This window comes from Malus sylvestris, chromosome 7 (genome assembly GCF_916048215.2).
Source record: "Malus sylvestris chromosome 7, drMalSylv7.2, whole genome shotgun sequence".
Taxonomy (NCBI): Eukaryota; Viridiplantae; Streptophyta; class Magnoliopsida; order Rosales; family Rosaceae; genus Malus; species Malus sylvestris.
In genome coordinates, this window is record NC_062266.1 from 2412709 (window position 1) to 2428700 (window position 15992).

The 15992-nt window shown below is 40.0% G+C and overlaps 1 protein-coding gene across 1 annotated transcript; it reads right to left on the reverse strand.

Moving 5' to 3' along the window:
* Positions 1-312: 312 nt before the first annotated feature.
* On the reverse strand, positions 313-2032 carry LOC126628457 (protein JINGUBANG-like). Its single transcript, XM_050298148.1, has one exon. It carries the CDS (start codon positions 1899-1901, stop codon positions 633-635), a length of 1269 nt encoding a protein of 422 aa, XP_050154105.1. The 5' UTR covers positions 1902-2032; the 3' UTR covers positions 313-632.
* Positions 2033-15992: the final 13960 nt, after the last annotated feature.

Here is a 15992-nt window from a genome sequence, read left to right on the forward strand (position 1 = left end):
ATACTCAGACTGTCCTTGCCTCTCAAGATTCATCTCATAAGAATTCAGTCAGTTTTCCGGGGGGGAGAGAAACTCTCTTGTAACCAAAGAAATCACGTGGCAAGCATTTATTAGATAAGTAGTACACTTCTTGAATGCGCAGAAAATATTTATGAATGGTTCATGCCATTGAGATTATGTCTCATTAATAAGAGAGTTTATCTCCTTTAACAGATGAGTATTGCACTTTTAAATACGTGAGAAACATTAATTGGATTACCTGATAGTTCTTAAATAGTAGCTTAAAAACTGCAGCACAAATCATCACATATGTAACTACAAAAATATGTTATTGACTGTAAAACTTGTTGAATCATGAAAATCCTAAATACAATTGTTTGCAAATGTATTCCTAGAACTTTACACACAAATCTCTGAAAAAAAGTAAAACAAAAAAAAATGTTACAACCCAAAACCAACTCCAAAACATTTGAGGCTTCAAAATTGCCCTTTCTCTACCTCAGTAAACTCTTTAATCTTTCTGAAACTATGAACAGAGTCCCTTTACTTCAAGGCCCTGCAGACACACCTTTAAAAAAGATGGGTGCTTCAAATGTATCATAGCACAAAATAATGGGAAATTGCTCTGAACTTTATACTGAATTGGTATCTTCCTCTCTGGTTTTAGAAGGTTTTGCAACCCACCAAACTCTCAATCTCTTATCAAGTCCTCCACTGTACAACATGAATCCGCCGCCGACGTTATTTGGTGCTGCCTGCAAGCACTTCACTGGTCCTTCATGGCCGCTAATTACCCCAACTTTACATAGCTTACCGAAAGCCTCCCTCTTCCATATGCCGATGCTCTTATCCGCCGAGCCGCTGCACAGCATCTCCCCCATCAAACACATCGACAAAACCGCCATCCCATGCGCTTTTGTTTCGCAAACCAGCTTCCAACTTACCACAAGTTTGTTTTGAACATCACCACCATTAGTACTGCAATTACTCGCTTCCCATCCCATCACAAACCCATCGGAGCCGCCCCCATAAACCCATCTCCCATCCTCTGAAACGATCACGGAGTTAAGCGAAACATCCTTGTGCCCCTCCAGAACACCCTTCAAACAATGTGTGCTCTTCTTCTTCCCCTCTCTTCCCCAAGCTTTGATTTTCCCATCTGCAGAAGCAGAATACACAGTCCCTTTACTTGCCACCAACCCGTTGATTGCGTCGTCGTGAGCCTTAATCGACTCTACGCACTTCAAATCCGAGATCCTCCACACCTTGAGCGTCTTGTCCCATGAACCAGAGTAAATCAACTCGTTATGGAAAGCCAAACACGATATACTATCCGCGTGTTCGATCCACAGTCGCTTGTGATGTCTCCGAGTTTGGACATAGTTACTCTGCTTCATGAACTTCCCCAAATAGTCTTTCGTTGTGGGAAGCGTGTCGACAAGCCTAAAGACATTCTCCGACCTCCGCGAAACCTTCCAAACCCTGATCCTGCTGTCCTGGTGCGCTGTAAAAACCTTGTTCCCGACAGCAACAACCGCCTTGACGCTGCCATCGCCTTGTCCGAATTTCGTGAAAGGCCTTAAATCCGGCTGTTGCCAGACTATGATGTCTTTGCCTTGTGAGGCGCTGAGGATGAATTCACCACACAAGGCCAAGCACGAAACCGAGCCTACATGTCCGGGGAGCACCGCCAACGATCGATACGAGAAGGACCCGGATAAGGGTACGCAGGGGAATTGATACTTGACATGATCTTGGAGCGAAAAGCGGCCTGAATCCGGCGGGCTGCCATCGGCCTCGCTGCTGGTGCTGCTGCTGGTGCTTGTTGCTGAGGCAGAGAGCAAGGGAGTTGTTGAGAGACGTTTGTTTTCTAACAGAGTGGAATTCATTGGATGAAACATGGTCACACAGAGAGAGAGAGAGAGAGAGAGAGAGAGAGAGAGAGAGAGAGAGAGAGAGAGAGAGAGAGAGAGAGAGAGAGAGAGAGAGAGAGAAGGAGAGGAGCGGATTAGGGAACACGGATTTCTTGGTGGAAAGATTAGGGACATATACATATTTAAATGGGGAGAGAGGGGGAGGTGCAACGGCTACTTTGACATGTAGGGAAGAAAATTAATTTTAATCACGAAAACTAAAAGTAGGTTGCCATAGACATGGAGGGGACCATTCAAAACGCAGACTATGCCCTTTTCTTTTTTATTTTGACCACATACACTCTTTTAAAAATGAGACTCTTTAAAGAATCCCCGTCATTTCATGTTTTTTGCCCAATTTTCATGCCAGCATTATAAAACTGTGACAAAAATATGAGTTGACAAAAAATCTATACAGAATTCCAGCTTGAGAGAGTTTCCTTATCATTTCTATCGGTAAAAAAAAAAAATATGAGTTGTAGAGCTTTTATTTGTTTATTTAATTATTTATAGATTTTATTGTGTTTAGACGGTTGTCCGTTGAACAATCATGGCATATTCTAAAATAATGTCCCTAACCCCTAAGCCAAGGAAAAAGAAGGGAAATTAAATATTTTCTCATGCCGTATGACGCAAGAAACAATTAGAGAGGAAAAAAGAAAGAGAATATTTCTCATGGCGCTGCTCATGTGAATGGGGATATTTGCTTCGTTTTGGACTCCATTTTTAACTTTCGCATGGCGCTGCTCATGTGAATGGGGATATTTGCTTCGTTTTGGACTCCATTTTTAACTTTTGACACTACGTACTTCCGACACTATCAATATTGAGACCACCAGACTCATTTGATCAATGTAAATCACAGTTTTGGAGCTTTTTTTTAATAATTTGAGTAGTTTAGTACCTAGACTGCTTCATTTGTTGGACCCTTGCTTTGTCAAATATCCTCCAATGTCTCATAGATTTGCCAACAAAAACATACAAACTAGATATCTGACACATTACCCGTCAAAGCTGGGAAAGTTGATAGCTCTGTTTCCACCATAAGCCACTATTTTATTAGTTATTTATTTATTTTAGTATATCGATATTTTTACATTATGAGGAGGGAAAGTTCGGTCAAACCACACAATAGTCATCCTAATTTGGTATCTAATTCGCCATCCACGAGATTCGAACATAAGGCCTCTCATTTCCAATTGAAGAGGAATATCATCATACCATAATACTTAATGACTTTAAATTTAGGGAACTTTAATGAAAAGGGATTGGTCTAAGTTTATTTTGACAAAAAATCATGCTATAACTTTATTTAATGAAAAACCCTTAAATTTTAATAAAAAGGACAAAAAAAAACTTAATTTTTAATGAAAATGACACAATTAAAAAAAAATAAAAATTTGATGCGTGCGCATGACCTGTACACTGTTTATGAAACTGAATACTATTTATGAAACTAAACACTATTTATGAAATTGAAACTATTTATGAAACTAAACGGTACTATGCTATTATTGGTCCAATTTCATAAATAGTTCCTAGTTTTTTGTCTACTTTCATAAGTAGTGTCTAATTCTTGATCATGTTTCATAAATAATGCTTATTTATTGGGTCCAGTTTCATAAATAATGTATAGTATATGGTACAGTTTCATTAATAGTATCTCTTTATTGGTTCGGTTTCATAAATAGTGTCTAGTTATTGGTCCACTTTCATAAATAGTGCCTAGTTATTGGTCATGTTTCATAAATATTGTCTAGTTCTTACTCCAGTTTCATAAATAGTGTATAGTACCGTTTCATAGATAGTTTCCACCTATTGGTTTAGTTTTGGAAATAATGCCTAATCTGTTTTCGTTTCATTAATAGTGTATACTTATTGGTCCTGTTTCATAAATAGTGTCTACTTATTGGTCTAGTTTCATTAATAGTGTCTAATTATTGATGAAGTTTTATAAATAATGTTTAATTCTTGGTTCAGTTTCATAAGGTTTGAAACTTAGATTATTTTTGGTCCTGTAAAAGCACCCATTGCGTCGAAAACAATGAACCCAGAAGTGACTCTTTAGATCAAAACCTTGAGAAGATTCTGTTCTCAGTAATTATATTTAAAAAGCTGTTTTCAATTACCAAATTAAAATTTCCTCACTTTTTTCATATACCTACAATAATAATTGTAGCTCTTCATCCAATTTCTTGAGCTTGGGTGTCATCTTGGAGAAATTTTTCCTTGTGCCCGTAACACAAATGGTATACCACGTGTGTCACATCCCGGGCTTGACTCCACCGTAGCACGATATTGTCCGTTTTTGGCCCTGACCACGCCCTCACGGTTTTGTTTATGGGAACTCACACGAGAACTTCCCAGTGGGTCATCCATCATGGGATTGCTCTCACACAAACTCGCTTAACTTCGGAGTTCCGATGGAACCCGAAGCCAGTGAGCTCCCAAAAGACCTCGTGCTAGGTAGAAATGAGAATATACATATAAGACTTACATGATACACTCCTCTGGGCGATATGGGATGTTACAATCTACCCCATAGGGCCCAACATACTCGTCGGCACACTTCCGGCTAAGGATTGGCTCTAATACCAAATTGTCACATCCCGACCTGGGCCCCCACCACATCCCGAGCTTAACTCCAGTGTAGCACGATATTGTCTGCTTTGGGCCCCGACTACGCCCTCACGATTTTGTTTTTGGGAACTCACACGAGAACTTCCCTGTGGGTCACCCATCATGGGATTGCTCTCGCGCGAACTCGCTTAACTTCGGAGTTCCGATGGAACCCGAAGCCAGTGAGCTCCTAAAAGGCCTCGTGCTAGGTAAAGATGAGAATATACATATAAGGCTTACATGATCCACTCTCTTGGGCGATGTGAAATGTTACAACGTGTTATTATATAAGTGTTGTGGAAAATTTTATTTTTTATGTTATTAATTTTTTAACATAAGAATCTCGCAACCTATATGGAGTATACCATCCTGTGTTCTGGGCACATTGAAAAATTTCTTGTCATCATGACTACTATTAGAAAACAACACCACAAAAATAAAACAGGAGATTGTAATTCAATTCGAAGTATTTTTCTTATTCTATGCAACAAAAAAAAAAAAAAAAAAAAACTAATAATGTAGCTGACTATGGGACAAAAGGTAGGAGAAAAAAAGTGGACTGTTTGAATTTGGTTTTTGTGTTTGTTAAGTTTTTTTTTTTTAGTCTTTTGTCCTTATTATTAAAATAAAGTTAGTGGGTGGTTTTTTTATTAAAATGTAAAGATTTGAAGCTCTTTTCATTAGTTTTCCTTTAAATGTATCTGTCTTAGACCATCTTCAACCCTTGAGTATTATTTTATTAGTTTATTGTATTAAAAAAAAAGTAAATGTGAGTTTCGTTTCGTTTTTTAGGTGTCATGATGATTAAAGACTTGTTTGTAAGTACTTTTAAAAGGTTGAAAGCGTTTTTAGAAAAAAACAATGTTCATGGATTTCAAAAAGCACTTAAAATACTTTTTGCAAGAAGCACTAGGGATGTGCTCCTTTTAGAAAGCACCAGTTATGTGCTTCTTGTAGGAAGCACTTCAAATGTTTTTTCATGATTTACTTGCATTTTTACTAAAGATTGGTTCCAAAAATATTTTCACAAATAGCGATTTCAATCATTTTAAAAACAGTTCCAAACGAACTCTAAGAATTTGAAATGAGCGTTGAATTTAAAACACCAAAAAAGCGTTCATTTACCCTCTATCGTTGATGTCAAAGTTAATGGTCACTAGTCATCAGATGATCAAGAGAACATTTCTGATGCAATGATAAAAAAAGGTCGTACCTAGTACACAAGGCTCCCGCTTTACGCAGGGTCTGGGAGAGGTGAATGTCGGCTAGCCTTGGCCCCATTTATGGAGAGGCTGCTCCCAAGTCTCGAACCCGAGACCTACCGCTCATGGGCGAAGGCACTTGCCATCGCACCAAGTGCGACCTCTGATGCAATGATGATACGACAAAAAAAGGAAAACATAAGCGTGGGGTGTATGATTGTTGAAAGTGATTTGGTTAAGCTCTAAAGCACTAGAGTATCATTATCTTACATGAATCACATTAATTCACAGCCAATTAACAACTTAATTTTGATTACTTAATTGTTTTCTTCTCCGACTAAGTGGAAATTACACAAAAGAGAGAGACAAAGCAAGATTAGGAGGCTAGAAACATGCATTTTCAACCTAAAGCTTTTGGTCTAAGTATATTTAGTTAAATGTAAAGCTTTATTAGCCTTTAGGTTTAATATTGGACCACCACCCAGCTCTGATGATTGACCCTAATATATACGCAAAATATTACTACTTTTTCATTGCCCAAATATTAAACGCTTTCATACAAAATGGTCGGTTCAAGCTCTTACCTTTTGATTTATAATAACATGAACATGTCAATCGAATTTGGATACTTTCTAGAGTTTAGTGTCCAGAGCTTAAGGAATTTCGGTCTTTTAGTTTGTGTGAAAGAGAAATCAGAACTCTTGATTTATGTAAAGTATGCTAGCAGAATGAGTTAATGGAGATAGTCAGATTTAATTTAAATAGTCTGAATTGTCAGATTCTAAAACTCTGGACAGTGTGATGTCAATGTCCATATAAAAGCACTCTCTCTCTCTCTCTCACACACACACACACACAAAGCATAGTTAACGTTTAGAATTTTCACATGGAACAATGTGTTTCCCAAGAAATTGGGGGAGAAGTCACCAGGAAAAGGTACGATTAAAAAACATGAAAGAAAAGAGAGAGGCAAAAAGTGTATATAATAATAATAATATGAACAAACAGAAATAGCCGAATGATTATATTGGGAAGGTTGTTTTGTTTAAGGTTCAATGAGTACTCATAAACTATTCAGAAAGTTAGGCGGCCACTCTTAACATACACAATATTAAACAAATAGAAGAAGGATCATCGAACCTACCATGTAACATGTATTAAGGTGCAATACAAAGCAAACATCGTAGAGAATTAACTTGGATTATCAAAATTTAAAGACACCTTATTGTTAATATCTTCATGCGTGCTAGTACGAGTTATTCTATAGATTTCTAATCATTAGTTTACATTAATGAATGATATTATGTGTAATTCACGTAGCTTTAATTTTGCTCATATTGGTAAAATTCATTAAAGACTAGTTTATGATTGTTGTGCTGTGAAAAGAAAAAAAAACACGTTTTTAGATGCAAGGTGGAGCTACTTCTGCTTTTCTGCTGTTTTGAACCCATGATTTTGACAAAAAACAATTTTTTTTTTCATTCACCAAACACAATTTTAGCCCCAGCTCTTTAAAAAAAGCTGCTTTTAAAATAATTTCAGCAATGCAAAACCGGCCCTAAACCTTAGTTAATATTCCAAACCTTAATAGGATTTCCAAGCAATCCGTTGGTGGTAATCACTTTGTATCAGTGCTTGATCACTCGTACTAGTATTAATCATCCCATTGCCTCACTAATTATAACCTAATAGATCGCTAATTCGTTTTGAGGACGAGGATAGTGACATTATGGCTAAAAACTCTACATAAATCCTTACTCGTGTATGTAAATAAGATGGACAACATTGTTAGCTAGTTTGCTGTACATGTGATTAAATGTGTTTGTCTATCAACTGGATTCGATGCCCATGAGGAAAATAATTGAACAATGGTTTAACAGATTACGGTAATATCATGCAAATAACGAAAACAAATCGTTGTTAATCTCGTTTAAAGAAAAACATTACGTGACATTCCTCATACTCTTCTCTGTTTTCTGCGTTCGATCATCTGTACGACCATTGGTTTTGTAATATGGAAGCTGCAGTCAAAACTTTTCTTGTATCCGCTTTCAGAAACTGAAAAACAATGACACCCGTCAAATTTGCGATTGCGAACAACCTGTTACAGAAACTGTTTGTGTCTTCGAACAAGTGAAGAAAACTAAAGGAAATGAGTGCAGACAAGAAATATACCTAAGGGAATACACAGGTGATGCCCCTGAGGAGAAGCATCTGCAATCAAGACGAACACACTTCTGTGTTGAATCGAGATCGAGAAACAAATGCCAGCACACCGATGCTTCTGAAGGCAGAGAGCGAAAATAACCCTGAGAATGAGTAACCCTGATCAGTGAACAGCGATCACAAAATTATAGGGAGACTTGACATTAACTAATAACAAACTTTGACATATATGACCCTACAGAATTTTGCAGTTGTGTATTTACTGTTTAGAGTTTTGGTTTACTATAAATTCTCCGTTGATGTTGACTAAAATAGAAATCAATCAATCTAAAGGTGAAACCAGTATCACACAATTACAAGTGCAGGAATTTTGAATTACTACATAGGAAAAGAAATCCGGAAGATTGCGAACCGGAATTTTGGTAATCCTAGGTTGAGAACTACATCGAACTCTGTCCAATAGGTAGCATGTATGCAAAACTTTTCCCTCTCCCAACTATATAGAGGTACCAGGTTTGAACGCCCTAAGAAAAATTGACAAGTGCATGATATGGATGATTTCTGATGCATGTTGTTCGGTAAAGGAAAAAAAGAACGTGTTTCTAGTAGTAAAAATCAGATACACATTCTTTTGCCAACGATACTAGCAATGACAACAAGACATTAAGAGAATAACGACTACACATCTTCTTCCACAATAGTAGCTGAACTTCTTGCCAGCAATAACATGGAACCACAGTCAAACATAATTAAAAACAAACATCCAGAAAAAGTTTAGCAGTTAAGAGGGGTAAGTAAAAACATCCGAATATTTCTCCTGAATTGTCTTTACCAACTTAGGTGGAAAATGATATTCACCAGCACCACTGCATCAAAACACTTGGTACTTTGTACACTCTAATGTCAAAATTCCTCCTAAGTTGGGAAGATAAAGTTGAGAGAAAAGTTCGATTGTCTAGCAATATCCTTTTTTCCAATGTCGAATTAGGTATCTGCTAAAGTTTCACCATGGGCATACCTATGAAACACTAGAAAGACACGACAATGAATTTGCTCATGTACAGGGAAACGGCCATTAAAGGAAACAAGTATATATCAGTGCATACAAATAGACCAAAAAAGTCCCATTAAAGTTAAAGCAACCTGGAGTAAAAGTTTCTCCTCAGTGTCCTAGTCAAGAATGCAGAAGTCTTCTAGGGTAATAGGGAAATGCCAGTTAGTCCTCTATAAGATTCCCAAGTGCTAAAAGAAAACATGAAGCATAACAGTATTACGGTGTCCTAGTATAATCTTGGTCCCATCTATCTGTGGTCGAATTACTCTGACGAGTGATCAACAGCAATTTTTAGGTTGGTGTTCTGTTTACCGTGTTTTCTTAACATCACGAGAAACAAAAATTCATCAACCAAATTATAGTTACATCAGAATACTTGGTAATCCATCTGAACATTAAGATATGTTTTGGAAATTATGGCTCGCATGGTTAAATCCTCTTTCTTTTTAAGTTCTTGCCTTATTTAAAGACATTTTATGGGTGTAAGAAAAACATGAAATGTATACCGACCTCTAAAATAAGAACTAGAATTCCTAACCGTTACAATTAAACCTGATCAAAATTGAAATTAAGATAAAAACCAAGATTTTTCGATGATGAATCCTGTGTATGGCAGAGTTCCTCTAAGAAGTAGTAAGCATATGTGAGGCATAGGATAAACAACTAACATTTTGTTCATGTTATAGTCATTGAATTTCAAGCAAAGCAACAAAATAAATAGTTTTAAATTTGGATTGATACATAAAGGAACATAAACAAGTGACGAATTAATATAAGAAGGAACAACTCGCAACTAAAAATGAGGAACTAGTTGACAGGATCATAGCATTAATGGACTGAAAGATGAAGTTAAATCCACTAGAAATTAAACATCAGGTAGTTATAGATTGCATAAATAGTTGAAAGTGAATAAGTGACCAGAACTAACAATTTTCAGATTCCCTACTAATATTGAACCATTCATAAACTTCAAAAATCATATCAGTGCAAGAAGTACCTGAGAGAGAGTCCATCAGTTTATGAAATCGAGCCCATCAACGGTTACACGAGTGATCTGAGAAATCTTTGGCCAATCTTCCCCTATCTCTTTCTGGCACCTTTCTGTCAGCAAAGGACATTTATTGATATCCAAATGAGAAAGAGAAGTGGGAAGGCCTTCTGGCAAGCATTCGAGCTCATTACACCCATCAATGAACAAATGTTGAAGAGCGGTGAGGTTTTGAAAACCCTTAGAGTCCAGGAACTTAAGATTTGGACTATTGAAGATGCAGAGAGTAGTCAAAATGGTAGGCAGAAGCCCCTCCTCCGGAAATGATACAACGTCTTCACATTCGTCAAAGCTGAAAGCCAAGTATCTGAGACAGATGAGCCTATCCAGACCCCAGTGCATGCGGTTGGCAATGAATTTTTTGGATCCAAGGATACGCAGCATATCCAAATTTGAAGGCAGTCCCCCTTCAGGAAATGACTCTAGTTCAGAACAATAGACTAGATTTACAGCCTGAAGAGATGAGAGCCTGGTGCACATATGTTCTGGCAATGACCTCAATTTACCGCATTCAGATATATTAAACACTATCAAGTTGGGGGCGTACAGTCCTCCATCAGGAAAAGATACAAAATTTGGGCAATTAAATATTCTCAAAAAACTGAGGGACAGGATTGTAGGGCTTTCAGAATCCTGGGAATAAGTAAGGATTCCAGATTCCTACAGTCATATAATTTGAGATCTTTAACCTTTGGGAAGTAGTCCAGCGGGATACACTTGGTTGAATCACAGCTACTCTTTATCTTCAATGTTTGAAGGAATGCATAGCAGTGATTTAGTGGAGATAAGTTCAAACAATTTTTTATTTTAAGAACTCTTAAAGCATCGGCCAGACCGTCACAAGGAAATGGAGTAAGAGACGAGTTAGTACCGCTAGTTTTCTCTTCAAGACAAAGGTTGTCTTTCACAGAAGGAATCTCCAAAATGGCCCGAGTTCTTGGAAGTGAACCCAGAAGTTGCTCGCATCTCCTTATCTCAACTGTAGTCAAGGATGGAAGATACTCAGGTAATTTCTCAGTTAGCTTGGGACAATTTGTCAGATAGAGCTGACAAAGATGAGGAAAAGCTCCACCTTCTTGGCCACTTCCAAAATGAGACCACTCTTGCCACCCCAACATATCTTTGAAGAATAAAACTGATAGAGATCTAAATGGCATAACAACAGAAATACCACAACAACAACAACAACAACAACAAAGCCTTTTCCCACTAAGTGGGGTCGGCTATATGAATCCTAGAACGCCATTGCGCTCGGTTTTGTGTCATGTCCTCCGTTAGATCCAAGTACTCTAAGTCTTTTCTTAGAGTCTCTTCCAAAGTTTTCCTAGGTCTTCCTCTACCCCTTCGGCCCTGAACCTCTGTCCCGTAGTCACATCTTTGAACCGGAGCGTCAGTCGGCCTTCTTTGCACATGTCCAAATCACCGGAGCCGATTTTCTCTCATCTTTCCTACAATTTCGGCTACTCCTACTTTACCTCGGATATCCTCATTCCCAATCTTATCCTTTCTCGTGTGCCCACACATCCCACAAAGCATCCTCATCTCCGCTACACCCATTTTGTGTACGTGTTGATGCTTCACCGCCCAACATTCTGTGCCATACAACATCGCTGGCCTTATTGCCGTCCTATAAAATTTTCCCTTGAGCTTCAGTGGCCTACGACGGTCACACAACACGCCGGATGCACTCTTACACTTCATCCATCCAGCTCGTATTCTATGGTTGAGATCTCCATCTCATTCTCCGTTCTCTTGCAAGATAGATCCTAGGTAGCGAAAACGGTCGCTTTTTGTGATCTTCGCTAGATTGCTCCGGTCATTAGTGTGGATAAGTATATAAATGGATAGAGATAGGAAAGCAAACACAAGAAGTACGTGGTTCACCCAGATTGGCTACGTCCACGGAATAGAAGAGTTCTCATTAATTGTGAAGGGTTTACACAAGTACATAGGTTCATGCTCTCCTTTAATGAGTACAAGTGAATGATTTAGTACAAATGACATTAGGAAATATTGTGGGAGAATGATCTCGTAATCACGAAACTTCTAAGTATCGGAGTGTGGTGTCGTCTTGACTTGCCTTATCTGTCTCATAGGTAGATGTGGCATCTTCTCTGGAAGTACTCTTCCTCCATCCAGGGGTGGTATCTTTAACTGGTGGAGATGCACAAGGTAATGTATCAATTTCACTTGAAGCTTACTTGTAGTTTCAAGCTTGGTCAAGCGCGATACAAACCATGTAGTAGGAGTCCCCCAAGTCGCCGAGCTAGGGGGTCTGCTGAAAGAGGTGACAGACAAGGTAAGCAATCAGAGCTCCGACCGATTGTTCACCTTCTCCCCATCTTGCAGCAGCATGAAGGATAAAGAGAAGAAAAATGAGAAGAGATGATATGAGATACTTTTGCTTTTGAAGAAGTAACTTTCCACAGGCTTATTCTTGAACTGAGCTGGAGGGTTTTTATGGTTTCCTCCAGAGTATAAGGCCGACTGAAGAATTTGAGGGTCAAAACAAGTCCATCAAATCTAGAGTACGTTCCACCCTGCTGATATGGGATACTTTTGCTTTTGACAGAGTAATGGATGTATCGGCACGTGTGCTGTTACGCTTGTCTCCACACGCTTCCTTGTATCCTTCGCACTTGCCCTATCTGTTCCTCAAGCAGATGCGGAATCTTCCCTGGAAACATAAGATGGTGAAGATGAGTACTCGAGAGCAATGCCAGGTAAGTAATCAGGTAAGGGGTTCCAGGCAGTTAGTTCCTGGCTGGAAGCTTGATTCCAAGTGCTGACTGATTGCTCTCTTTCTCCTTGTCTTGCAGGTAAAAACAAGGCCAAAGGAAAAGACAGGGAAAAAGCATGATATGGGATACTCTTGCTTTTAACCCTGATGATATGAGATATTCTTGCTCTAGTATAGCTTGTTTGCAGAGGTATTATCGGGGGGAAAGAAAGCTGAATATTTCGAAAGGCTTCGTTGGGAGTGCCCTCTCAGATATGATGAAGGGTTGAGCATTTTTGCAGGTCTGCCTGTCCGTTGGGGATGGAGGTCGACATATATAGGAGTCTCCCTAACAAGTAGTAATGCTATTCATTTACCCTGCTTGGTCATAGCACGGTAGTGGGAGCTGCCAGTTTCACATGTTTTAACTCTGTCAGAGCACTTTGAAAAAGTGGTCTGTGGTATCTGGCTCTCGAGATTCGGAGAGCGATGCCTCTTCGATTTTTGAGAAAGCAATCATGCTGGGGGTCTAGCTCTCGAGATTCGGAGAGCAGTGTCTCTTCGATTTTTGAGGAAGTAATCATGTTGGGAGTCTGGCTCTCGAGATTCGGAGGGCGGTGCCTCTTCGATTTTGGAGCAAGCAATCCTGTTGGGAGTGTTGTCTCGAATGTGAGTAAAGGTTGGGCATGTTTGCTAGTCTACCTTGCCCCGAAGCACAAAGGTTGACACACAGGAACTTTCCAATTATCTAGCAATGGTACTGTTCCTTTACCCTCTCTTCGCTTTTGAGAAAGTAGTCATGTTGGGAGTCTGGCTCTCGAGATTCGGAGGACGGTGCCTCTTCGATTTTGGAGCAAGCAATTTTGTTGGGAGTGTTTTCTCGAATGTGAGTAAAGGTTGGGCATGTTTGCTAGTCTACCTTGCCACGAAGCAGAGAGGTTGACACACAGGAACTTTCCAATTATCCAGCAATGGTACTGTTCCTTTACCCTTGTGGGTAATAATATGGTAGCTAGACCTTCAAAATTTATGTGTCTAAACTTTGTTAGTGCTGTTTCTTTGCTATTCTTTTACCTTTCTTGGTCAGAGCGATGTAGTGGGAGCTGCAAGCTTCACGTGCTCAACTTTGGCAGAGAACTTTGGCAAAGTTATCTGTGGTACCCATGAGCTATTGTTGCGTGTGGGAAGTGGGTGATTGAACAGTAAGATTCATGTGCTTTCTACTTCACCAGAAGTCTTCGACAGAATGCCCATAATTTCTGCAAAGCTGAGTGTGCGTGTGACAGGTGCTGACAAGGCTAGAATAGTAGGTGCCTCTTCGATTTCTGAGATCGGCCCTCGTGGTCTCTGACCAGCCCAGCTTTTGAGAAAGCGAGCGCCTCTTCGATTGATTTGGAGAACGATGCCTTATCGATTTTTGAGAAAGCAATCATGCTGGGGCTCTGGCTCTCGAAGATTCGGGGAGCAGTGTCTCTTCGATTTTTGAGAAAGTAATCATGTTGGGAGTCTGGCTCTCGAGATTCGGAGGGCGGTGCCTCTTCGATTTTGGAGCAAGCAATCTTGTTGGGAGTGTTTTCTCGAATGTGAGTAAAGGTTGGGCATGTTTGCTAGTCTACCTTGCCACGAAGCACAGAGGTTGACACACAGGGACTTTCCAATTATCCAGCAATGGTACTGTTCCTTTACCCTCTCTTCGATTTTTAAGAAAGTAGTCATGTTGGGAGTCTGGCTCTCGAGATTCGGAGGACGGTGCCTCTTCGATTTTGGAGCAAGCAATCTTATTGGGAGTGTTTTCTCGAATGTGAGTAAAGGTTGGGCATGTTTGCTAGTCTACCTTGCCACGAAGCACAGAGGTTGACACACAGGGACTTTCCAATTATCCAGCAGTGGTACTGTTCCTTTACCCTTGTGGGTAATAATATGGTAGCTAGACCTTCAAAATTTATGGGTCTAAACTTTGTTAGTGCTGTTTCTTTGCTATTCTTTTACCCTTCTTGGTCAGAGCGATGTAGTGGGAGCTGCAAGCTTCACGTGCTCAACTTTGGCAGAGAACTTTGGCAAAGTTATCTGTGGTACCCATGAGCTATTGTTGCGTGTGGGAAGTGGGTGATTGAACAGTAAGATTCATGAGTTTTCTACTTCCCCAGAAGTCTTCGACAGAATGCCCATAATTTCCGCAAAGCTGAGTGTGCGTGTGACAGGTGCTGACAAGGCTGGAAAAGTAGGTGCCTCTTCGATTTCTGAGATCGGCCCTCGTGGTCTCTGGGGAGCCCAGCTTTTGAGAAAGCGAGCGCCTCTTCAATTTCTGAGATCGACCTTCGTGGTCTTAGAGCAGCCCAACTTTTGAGAAAGCAAACGCCTCTTCGATTTCTGAGATCAACCCTCGTGATCTCTAAGCAGCCCAGCTTTTGAGAAAGCAAACGCCTCTTCGATTTCTGAGCAGGCGCCTCTTCGATTTCTGAAGCTCCGTCGAGTGCAGATTTTTATAGGGGCTGACATTAAGTTCCAAAGCACACTTGAATCTCCACCAGTAGAAGCTTCATTCTTGCACTTCTAAGATCTTGATTTGTCCGACCTCTTCTCTCTTCAACACCTTTGAAAATGTCTGGCCCCTCCGACCGTCGTTTTGACTTGAACCTTGTTGAAGAGGCAACCCCGCCTTCTCCAGACAACATATGGCGCCCATCCTTCGTCTCCCCTACTGGTCCTCTTACCGTTGGGGATTCCGTGATGAAGAATGATATGACCGCTGCGGTGGTGGCCAGGAACCTTCTCACCCCCAAAGATAACAGACTACTTTCCAAACGGTCTGATGAGTTAGCTGTTAAGGATTCACTGGCTCTCAGTGTTCAGTGTGCAGGTTCTGTGTCTAATATGGCCCAACGCCTATTTGCTCGAACCCGCCAAGTTGAATCATTGGCGGCTGAAGTGATGAGTCTCAAACAGGAGATTAGAGGGCTCAAGCATGAGAATAAACAGTTGCACCGGCTCGCACATGACTATGCTACAAACATGAAGAGGAAGCTTGACCAGATGAAGGAAACTGATGGTCAGGTTTTACTTGATCATCAGAGATTTGTGGGTTTGTTCCAAAGGCATTTATTGCCTTCGTCTTCTGGGGCTGTACCGCATAATGAAGCTCCGAATGATCAACCTCTGATGCCTCCTCCTTCTAGGGTTCTGTCCAGTACTGAGGCTCCAAATGATCCCCCTCCGGTGCCTTCTCTTTCTGGGGCTCTACCGACTGCTGAGACTTCTCCTAAGCAACCTT

Excerpts from the sequence above, each read along its gene's own strand:
- LOC126628457 (XM_050298148.1), bottom strand. The coding sequence starts at position 1,901 with ATGTTTCATCCAATGAATTCCACTCTGTTAGAAAACAAACGTCTCTCA.